The sequence below is a fragment of the Colias croceus genome, chromosome 15 (genome assembly GCF_905220415.1).
Source record: "Colias croceus chromosome 15, ilColCroc2.1".
In the NCBI taxonomy this organism is placed as follows: Eukaryota; Metazoa; Arthropoda; class Insecta; order Lepidoptera; family Pieridae; genus Colias; species Colias croceus.
The window spans coordinates 4,132,479-4,143,961 of NC_059551.1; the positions used below are offsets into that span (position 1 = coordinate 4,132,479).

Sequence of the window (11,483 nt, forward strand, 5' to 3'; positions counted from 1 at the left end):
ATTTATGATATTATGTTTCTTAAATTTCAGGTAGCCACAGGCTTCACCAACAGCCGTATTAACCTTTTAAATCCAGTAAGTAACAGTTACATCGATGCTATTCTTCTGCACAAAGTCACGATTAGATCCTCCTTCCGCGTATTGTGCATCGCGCCTAGAGGTAAACTCCTAGATATCATTTGTTCATTTGGTGCAACGTGGGAAGTCCAGAGCTATAATGTTAACTACATTATTAATTGTTACTGATTATTATTTGTATGTAATTTGGACCTTTTGTTATTTTTCTGCTGATCTCATGAACTGACTTATCTTATGAAGACACTTTTTGTTTTTTTCAGAATGCCTTTGGATGATGAGATGCCATCTTGTAATGGATAATTGGATTAGCTTGTTACGAGTCGTAACTCAAATTTAACTTTACCTCTTTGAATACTCTATTCTATAGGATTAAAGATTGTCGTATTAACTTAACCATTTACTGATTCTTAAACATCAAAGTTGTAGCCACAACAATTACTGTTCCTATTTTGTACCTACCTATACATTTCATATTAACTTTTATTGTTTCATCAAGTCATCAACCCTCCTTACATCAATGACAGCCAGATAACTATTTTAACCGCACCATCAGGATCCTGACTAATAAGTATCACAAATGAGTTGCGAAATAATGATGTAGTCATGCACATCACCTCATCACACCGTGGGAACCAGGCACCGTGACTTACTGAATAAAAATTTAACTTTCTAGAACACTGCTTCCGTTGCTACTTTTTGATTAGATCTGAGATGTGAAGTTGAGACAAATGATTCATTTATAATATGTTGTAATGATGTTCTCTCATTTGTAATTAGAGCTTGTGTGCTAAGCTTACTTTTAAAAGGCCCGTTAAACAAAATAATTCTAACAGAACGAACAAACGGCAGTTGCGTTTGTCTTAATGGACGTATGGGCTTTGAAAATGGGTAAAAGGTCTTTATTCATTATTGAGTACTGTAAATAAGAGCTGCTTCATCTTTCTGCTTGATTTATAAGAAAAACAATCGTTGTCTATGGCACTATGTAAATTTCCAAATGAGCATTGGAATTTGGACCATTCTTTCGAATGAGGGAACATAGGACGAGAATCGTTTCCACAGAGATCGATAGATACTGAAGTGCAGTAGGTACTGTCAGTAAATTGTTTTAGATTCTATTATTATCTTTATCTGCACACACAATTATTTAATCATCATTTATTTTTCAAACTAAATATCTCTTCTATAAACATTGTGGACTATGTAACAAAAAGGTAACAAACAATTAATGCAACAAAGCGGAATATGCACGAGGCTTTATCCGCATCAAATCATTTAAAATAAAGCTGCATAAACACTACTCTAAATCTGTATCAAACCTATAAATAAAGCTGCATACACACTAAGCTTTATCGGCAATAAGCCGATCTAAGATTACGTGGTTTGGACAGGCGATGACTAACGCGGGTAGCCACCGTGTTACGCGGGAAACCTGTTCCATGCGAAAACATTCAGTGGAATTCATTTGGTCGAATTACTAATTTATTGATGTTTGAATTTCGAATTGCTATTTTTGTAGAGTATTATTTTGAAGTTAGGTTGGGTTGGGTGTACACTGTGTATGATTGAATGATTGTCGTAAAGGCATTATTTTGGTTTAAAATATAATATTATCATGACCTTATGGACAATAATATTCTAATTTCAGGAAAATAATGGTAGGCTAAGGCTAATTCCTTGCCACATTGAATAGATATTAAACTCAGAAATATGATTTTTAGTCAAATATCTAGCTATTGAACCACTCATTAGATTAAAGTTTATACAATTGTAACAGAAAAGTGCATAATAAATATTAAGTAATCTGAGCTATTATATTTTTTGAGTTTAATGTTATATTGATTAGGTAGGTACCTACTTTTAAAGATACCTATATCGGTGAAGGCTTCAGAGGCCTAAATTTTAATCAGGTATAGGTAGTAAAGAATAAAACGCTGATAAATATTTAATTATTATTTATTGTTATACATCTACACGATGAAATACATAAGTAAATAGAAACATTTTGCATATTAATTTTTATACAACTTATTCTAGATAATATATGGCTAAATGACAGACATCTGTCAAATGTTGGCACGTGGAATAAAAATATAACGCCTAAGCTCCAAATATATTATAAATTATAATATTAAGGCAATGGTCTTATGACATTTTATATATAAACAAGATTTATATATTGTGTGTTAAGACTATTTTAAACTACTGATTACTTCGTCGTAACAACGAAGTATAGTAGTTGTGTTACAATTATAAATGAACAAAATATTAAATGACATTTAATGATTATAGATTTTTATCGAAAAGAGACTTTAGGAACGATGCATACAATATCTATGAAGCATAAAATTTATATAAGCTTTATTATATCAATATTCATTAATCATCTCTCTATAGGCATTTTAGGAACGAACTCCTAATCCATCCTTAAGTTATTAAACAATCCCGTACGTTCTACGTATAAGAAGCTAATCATAACAATTTAAATATAACATAAATATTATTTTACATAGAATATAGCTAAGCAGTTAAGCCGTTTATATGCTACCGTCACTTATCCTAATAAATACTATTTACAAATCACCAGAATACATTTTTTTTTTTCTGTATTTAAATATTTTTTTCAACATTAGCAACATTTTTATATTGTCGAATATGGATTCTGAATTGACATGTACGTAACATGTAAAATTTAAATATAAAAAATGTTTACACAATTTTAAACAAATTATTAAATTAAAAGTGTGTAACTATCTTTATATTTATTTACACGGTCTATGACCATATTTGCGTTGAATTAACTGGAACAACATAATTTTAAAACAAAGGTCTACCACAGACATTAATTAAACGAATTCTTCGATAGATTCCAATTTGGAACGTTGCGTTCCAAATTCGAATGTTTGAAATTTTCTTCTTTTTTATGGCAGGCCGTTTGTTTTAAATATTCTTTTGTTTTATATTTAATTCTGGCTTTATTATGGTGATACTTGAATACTGTTAACAGAATTCCCGGGTTTTAAAGCGTTTGACGTCACTGGGGTCTTCATAATTGTGGTATCACCATCGCAAATACATGGTCTCCTTGTTGGATTTGTAATGAATGTCTCTGTAACAAATATAACACAATAAGTACACTGTAAAATATTTACTAGTTATTAATTATTATCTTCCATAACCTCAAAGTTTTAAGAATTATTAATATCTACTAATAATAAAATTAACTATTATATTCCCAATATAAAATTGATTAAATTTTTAATGCTTGTAGGGCATTTATGAGCACGACTGTACTTTTATTTTGAAATGCCAAAATATTCAATATCGCGGTCTCTGCATTAGTTATTCATCAAATGTCATCAAACAATCGTACAATCAGTATGTTTAAAAATGTTGAACTGATAAAAATATTTGTACAATATTGAACCTTACTCTATTGTGTTAGAGACCGTTGTTGAATCGTGCTACCTCCATCACCTTCACCGCCACAAGCATTGACTACATCTACAACAATCGAGAAAAATATGTTAATAACATTCATTTGACATAAGAAATAGATGTTATAAATACATTAATTCTCTGTGGCTTCAATAATCATGACTTGCCAAAATTATTTTGCAAAAAAATAATTTTCTGAATAGTTACATTATTCTCAAAAATCCCAGTTATTTGTGTACACAACCAGTGCAAATACAATCTACTGTTAGTGAAAAATTTAGAATTTTGAAACCGTTACCAATGTCACCAAAAAGTATTAAAAGTCCTTTAAAAAATACACCGTTACAATGTTAAAAATTTAACCGTTAAAATCCCAAATGAGATTTAACTTATCCCTGAAACAAACTAAAGGATTGTCAAAAGCCCTTTTTTGATGTTTTTCGATAGTTGCTAAAGCCTCCAGGGCCTAAAAGGGATTAACAGAAACACGTGGCCAAATCCTCACTAAGTTTTTAAAAGGTTTAAAAATATATTAACAGTGAATGAAACTTTAAAAACAAAACACAAATGATTATTAAAATTGGTATCACAATGATGTTTCTGCGTAATTTTTTTGTCATAGTTTTCCTGCTTACTGCTTTTCCTAATAATTTTATAAATGACGATTTAAAGTGCTTATAAAACAGATAACCTAAACAAAATATCCCTGAAATATGAGAACGTTGATACGTTTTACTATTTAAAAATTACATAGTTAATAATTATTATCTACGAATGCAGTTTTCATACTTCCGTTTCCTAACACTTAAAAAAGTAAACCATAAATTCCTTGCAATGTCGTAATTACATTTTTACGCCTCACACGTAATAAGATAATGAACGTAATCATGATTAAGAGATTAGTCCGCCCGTGAACCACGGTGTAATAATCTGATAAAACGTGTTGAAATGTTAATGACTCCATATTAATTATATTTATTTAAATTCCCGTCACCTGCAGCGCTAATAATGCAGATAAATTAACCGTTTTGGCTACTATTTTATCGAATATTTAGCACATTTGATTACTACAGGTTATGTAAAAACGATAAAGCATTTCTAACATTGGCTTACTTTTTCCAATAGATCAGATATTAATAAACATGCCACATAAATACTATAAGTAATTTACTAATTCTGTAGTTAATATTTTGAAATCTAAATTTCCAAGTAGCATTTCGATACTACGATCGCGTAAAACAATTGCACTTTACAAGAACACCAGATCGCGATGGGTTTACGTAATCCGTGCAGAAATCGCGTCGAATCCGTATCGTAAAGGGCGCAGGTGACAGCATTTATACTTCCCGATACATCGGGTTACTTCGTGAACACCCTGTATGCAGTGTGGGAACGGAACCGTTTTCGTATACAGCATGATTGTTTTATCACGACTGCGGTTTAATTAGTGTTTTATTTGTGGGCTTCCTGATTCTTATGTTGTTAAACCGTAATATGGTTTAAATTTATGATTTCTATATTACAATTTTAGATAAGTATGACTAACCTATGAGTAATTTTTATTTATTATAATGCAAACATTTTAATGTCTAAAACCTAAATTTCATAAATAAAACTTTTCTAAAATGTTATTGAAATTACTTTGCCCCACTATTAATTATCCTCATAATTTCTTACACAATCAACATATTCCTATCTCCATACTAATTGCTAAAACAGTTCAACACCCTGTATAAGCCAACTTAGAGTCAACTAATTAACCGCATTGCCACCTTCGTCGCGAACGATTCTGTACAAACACCCATTGTCTCCGATCTACTTCAATTATACCCAATTACCTTTGCACAGGAACATTACCTATTTGGAGCTTGGCTAAAATTAGTTCTGTTAGAATTAAATCCAGCGTCGAACGCTAAATTGGTCAGTATCGCACGAACTTTTATAGCTAAAAATTTGTTAACGGTATCTGCAATTTGATAGTTTTTAATTGTATCTTACAAACAAACTACTATTAAAATATTTTAGATACTAACGGAAACATGTACTAAAAATTAAAGATATAGGATCTTCATACGAAAGTATAAAAAGGTAATTTAGACACAAGCAAAACAAACCTAAAAAGAAAACAAAACGCCCCAACTACAGTTTTTACTAAAAAGATAATATCGAGTGCAAGTAAACTCGAATCGACCTATCGGCTGATACCTGATCTGAACAATGACCCACTCTGCTAACTTTATAGACCATCTCGATCGCAATTAAGGTGGTAAGCCCTTTGTTATCGATACGTCAAAGGCTAGCTTAATTACGATATCTGTACGTGACTAAGATGTTCGTTTAATTAAGTGGGTATAAATGTCACCGAATGTTAGCCCGTTCACACATAATACACGGCTGTTTATTCTGGGGTAGGGACATTTAATCTTACTATAGACCTTTGTGCATTTATCATAGTTGCAGATCGGTAAAATTGTCATTTGATAATTTTTTCTGTTTCTGTAAAATATCTGTTAAAATTTGATGTTTAAGTAGACAAAGGTACTTTTTGTCTGCAAGTTTAACAAAAAAGAAACAATGCAGCCAGTAAAAATATTTTTTTCCAAATGTAGTATAATAGTCGCGTGCTACAAATAAGTAGGTATGAAAAAGGTAACTAGACGTAAACAAAACTATTATATGCATAAAAATATAGAAAAGTATAATAAAACAGCTAGTCGTGCCCCCTGCATAAGAGCGTTTATGAAAATTGAATAATTGGTCGTAAACATCGCCAAACGTTTAACTATTTCCGCGTAAATGATCAGTACTGGGTTCATGCACACTTATTTAGCGAAATAATCAGTAGCGGTACCTCACCGCCGCGGCCGTCGGCACTCACGTACAGAGGTTCACACGATGTATGCAACTAGCGTGTCCTACGTATGCGCTTTTCAGGGCTTACAGTTTTGACAGAATGTATCCTAGAAAGGTCTCTTTCAATCATGGTAAAGAGGACACGACACAAAATTGTTGCTCATCAATCTACCTAGAAGAATGGAATATTCAACACGAAACAAAATGAAAGTGTGAAAGAAAGATATCTATTTTTAGACCAGCTATACCGAAATGAAATTAACCATCAATTTTCCAGACAGAATCGCACCAACCGCAACCAATCACCAATTTTTCGGTCGATCAATCCAGCTAGCCTTACGGTTACATCACGTGTCTTGCTCCCATATGCATAGATACCGTAACATCGATACGGTATACATTGTTACAAATTGTGCTCATATGGGGCTACCGCGTTCGCACAGTTTCGGAAGCATTAGGGGCTATTAAGCACCGTTAACACACCGCCACGTCACGAGCTCACGATTCCGCGTGAGGGATCTATCGAGATCTCGGTAGCGGCTGCAGCCCTCCGAGTTCTCACACGGCACACATTCACGTGAGCACTGCGCTCTTTACTGCGTCATAAAGCTTGTGAACTACTCAAAATAGGAAGTAAAAAGCCAGAAATATAGCAGTGTGTAATTCAAAGATTAGATTATACAAAGAATAACTGAAAAGTAAAGATGGATGCCTCATATACGACATAACTAAGAAAAGAATTCCTATATCCCAAATTTGCAAAGTGTGAATGACGATAAAAATTACCTACTCCTCTAGCATTAATATGATACTGTTATGTTGATGTTATGACATGACATACCTACCTAAATTTTAACTGGACATATCCAATTTACTTAAACCTACAATGAGTTCGAGCAACGAATGAATAAATAATTAAACCACTAAACAAGCACTAACAATGAACGAGTATGACATTATTTTGGAGACAAAGATGAATTAGCGAAACGTCATAAGCCTGTCAAGTCGTCGCTACTAGCACATTGTATGGTAATTAGCCAAGTACAAGAATGTCACCATCCCACTGCTGTAGCGAAATAAATTAACAAGTTCAAAGGCCTTGTTGTGGAAGTGACGATTTCATTGTCACGGTGAAAGCTGGCAAATTATAAGACACAAAACATCATTATAAATCCAATAATAAAAACGGATGAAACATGGAAGATGTTAAGAAACATCTATCAATTCTACTACTACAAATTACAATCAAATAATTTTTATTTGTCACGAAATATTTTGACTAAAACGTAATAACCAATGATGTTATGCATTCAATTGGACCCAGTGAAGCAAATAAATCAGAGGAAATTAAAAGACATAAGTCAAAAGCAAGTCTTTTTTCATTCCCACGAGTTGCAAATCTTATCAGAACCAATGTACTCATAAAATGCATTCGATACTTGCATTTTCCCATGTTCGTCTGAGGACCTCGCCTAATAAATTAATACCTTGATTTAAAGCTTAGTAATCGACATTGTATGTAGATAATAAATTTAAACGATTACATTTATGGCATAGATAAGAATTATACAATTAAAACCTTATTTAATTGCCCTTTTAGATATCCTTGACGATTCAAATCTTCACCTTTACCAATAATTAAAAATTATTGCCTTTATTTCAAATTGCAATAATTTTTAATTGGTAAAGTCGTTAAATTTAACAAATTAGTCATATCTGCATCTGAGTGTTGTTTCATTAATTACTAACAACAAATCATTATGGTAGCAATTAACTAATGAACTCGAATTATTTAATAAAATTAACATGCAATTTATCAAACTATACTGGAAGCGATACTATAATTCATTCTTGAAACGGCAGCGAATATCCCCGCTACTAACACTTTTAAGACGAAAAGATATCAGACCAAAGTATTTCAGAACTCTTTAAAACCCACTGAACCTGCGGTTATTGTAACAGTAGTAGCTAACATTCAGAACGTCACAGCTGATTGCGCTCCTGATAAAGTAAGCCCTAATACGCCTCGATGCGCCTAGCCACGGCCTTGTCTCCTGTGACAGAGAAACCGCTAAGAATGTAGGTCGCTTGTCAAATTAACGTAACAATCCCATTACAAAATATAATTATAGAATGTAACATTTGGTTCGGTTGTTTGAGCAAAATTGATTGGAAGTATGAATTATTGGAAGTATGATTTAATGGTAAGAATGAACGGACTGTGTATAGTTTTGTAAAGCATGATTGATTTGATGAATCAAAGGAATGTTTTCGAGACTCAAAAGGATATAAACAAGTAAATTTCGATTAGTCTACGGAAGGGGTATAATGCATATTATTCACATTTAAATTTGTAAGAAGTTTTGAAATCATTCATCATTTTAATTGTACACCTGGATTCAGACATAGGATCGAAGTTTGACAATAGAAATTATTAGGTTATTGTTATGTAATCACTATAATCACTAATGTCAGGTACTTAATCATTATAATAATTAAAGTATATAAATAACCAATCAAGCACGTATTTGTTTAGCTTTTTCCTATAAAAAATCTCGAATTATTACCATCTAACTACAAGCTTTAGTAAATTCGTCCTAGCCATCACTGTGATACCAATAAACTAACAAATTAAATTTCATATTCAGTCTTTAAAATCTATCTAAAACTTTATAACAATTTACAATTAATGTTAAAATAGTAACTATTCAAAATTTTTAATTTCACTTACCTGTGCTGACGTAAATTGTCCTGCCTTTTGAAACTCTTCCCACAGACCTCACAGCTGAAAGACAGCTCGGGGCTCTTGTGGGTCCTCTCGTGTATCATAAGGTTATAGGACTTAGTGAACCGACGTTGGCAATACTTGCAGACGAACTCGCATTTTGGGCGCAGTTTACGCCTGAAATCTCTTGTGTGATCTTCGTCGATTTGCATCACGGCGAACATTTTGTCTGGGCTATGGTGCTTGTGACGGGCGGGGCTTGGGCGCCTGTTGACAATGATAACTTATCAGTTGACAGCTCTATACGATTCTTAACTCTATGCACTTAGATTAAAGCAGAAAATGTTGTGGCGCGCGCACTGATAATTTTAATGCCTATTTGTTTTAACGTTATGCTCGTATAATCAAGTAATTTCGTGCTCAGTACTAATATTTTTATACCACCCACAACAAACTCAATTAAAAATATGACGACTGTAATTTCTTGATAAACAATAAACAAAATAAAATAAAATTTTCTTTAAACAATAACAAAATTTTAAAACAATATAAATAGACCTATCAACACAAAACATGCACACCAAACCAACAATTCGTAATACGCACCTTAAAAGCGTCAAAAGAACAAGCTACACTTTCACAAACATGAACAGTAACATAGATCGCTAATGAGTTATTGCAACTGGATGTGACACGTGCGACGGTAAGCGGGTGCGTTTGGCAACTGAGCGAGGGTGCGGAAACTACTGATAACATTACGCGGAAGACGCATCGCCCCCACCACGTGCGAGTGAATGAGCAGGCTACAGGTAGCGGGACGGTAGGCTCATACAGAAAATGCACTGCAATACTAGTTGTTCCGCGTTTCAGTGTACGTTCGAACGATTTGTGGGGCATGCGTTTGTGTAGGTATAGATCACACGTAGTTTTCATGTATATGCAATAAGGTTGTGCAATGTGCATCACGAATGACGCGAATCATTAAGTCCAACGATGTACTATAAAATTAAATGTTACAGTAAAATAAAGAAATAATGGAAATAAAGCAGAACGGTATCAAATTGAAGTCTGAAAAACAAACCCGCTTCATACGTCACTCATTTTTGGGACATTTTATACGTCTTTCGTCGTTAAAGAGCAAATTGTGCGGGTTTTACTTAATTACAGAGACATAAGGAACGTTTACTATCGGTCACGGTGGGAAAGCCGCCGCCCGCTCGCGGCGCTACCGTGCGTGCGTTTCACTCACGACGCACTTTTGGCACTGGCGCTTACAACCGCAAAATTACCGACTTCTGTTGTTATTGCTCCGTTCATTGCACTTTCTAGTTTGTGTAGTTCTTGTAATATTTATATGAGACGTTAAAAACTATCAGAAATCACCATCTTTTATATTTAGGAATCGCTAACTCAGAAGACAACACTATAACCATAGTTTGTATGTTTGTATGTCACGTTTTCTGTAGGGATTTAGTGTTGTCTGTTGTAACACTAAATTGCAAATCATTAAACTGCCGACATTATTAAATAAAACAATTTTCACACACTATTAAAATCTTAACTAAGGATTCAAAGGTGCGAACAGTTATTTCACGCTTCAACACCGACTTGTAATTATGTCTTGTATTTATAAATAAATGAGTAATAAATACTGCTTTGAAATATACTAGGTACCTGGTACCTGGTACATGTTAAAGGCATTCTTGGCTAATATGTATTATAATATTAGATGGTATAGAGGTCAAATAACTATAAAGTAAAAGAAATAAACAGATTCTATTATAACGATATAGAATAATGCGTGATGTGATTGGAACCAAATTTGAAAATTAGGTATACTTGTAGAACTTTAACCTACAATATATTTTAACTTTGAATAAATATGAAATATGCACGGATATATCCAGAAACACTATATCAATGTATTCCAGACAAGACGCTAGACGCGAATGTCATTAAACCTTTAATAACCAAAAAACGAACTCACGACGTCAAAATCGCGGCATGTGATGGCAACGAAGAATCGGCAATCTAACAAATCTAAAGCATTTCGACATAACTGGCTACCATTTACGGAAGATGTCCCCTGTATACTTTTAGATAATTATCTTGTAGTCACGAAGTACACGATTTAGTAGCTATATCATCTCTTATGGTATGAGAGATGGCTAGAGATTTATCTAGAAATTTCTTTTGATCTAACAGCTGAGAAATATTAGCGAAATCGTTGGAGTAGAACGGCTTCTAAGGTCAATTTATGTAAAATTGTATAATACACGAGAATAAAATAAATAAATAATTCCTTTATTTAACAAGACAAGATTATTACAATATGGTGTATTTCACAATATTAATTAATTTTAATAATTTGATATTAATATAAATATGA

The 11,483-nt window shown here is 32.9% G+C and overlaps 1 protein-coding gene across 1 annotated transcript; it reads right to left on the reverse strand.

The window, feature by feature from the left end:
• Positions 1-2,018: 2,018 nt before the first annotated feature.
• Positions 2,019-9,833, reverse strand: LOC123698083 (protein drumstick). Its single transcript, XM_045644679.1, has 4 exons — positions 9,701-9,833; positions 9,101-9,361; positions 3,511-3,582; positions 2,019-3,187 (listed from the first exon to the last, which is right to left on the reverse strand). The coding sequence occupies exons 2-3, from the start codon at positions 9,316-9,318 to the stop codon at positions 3,558-3,560; spliced, it is 243 nt and encodes an 80-aa protein (XP_045500635.1). The 5' UTR covers positions 9,319-9,361; positions 9,701-9,833; the 3' UTR covers positions 2,019-3,187; positions 3,511-3,557.
• Positions 9,834-11,483: the final 1,650 nt, after the last annotated feature.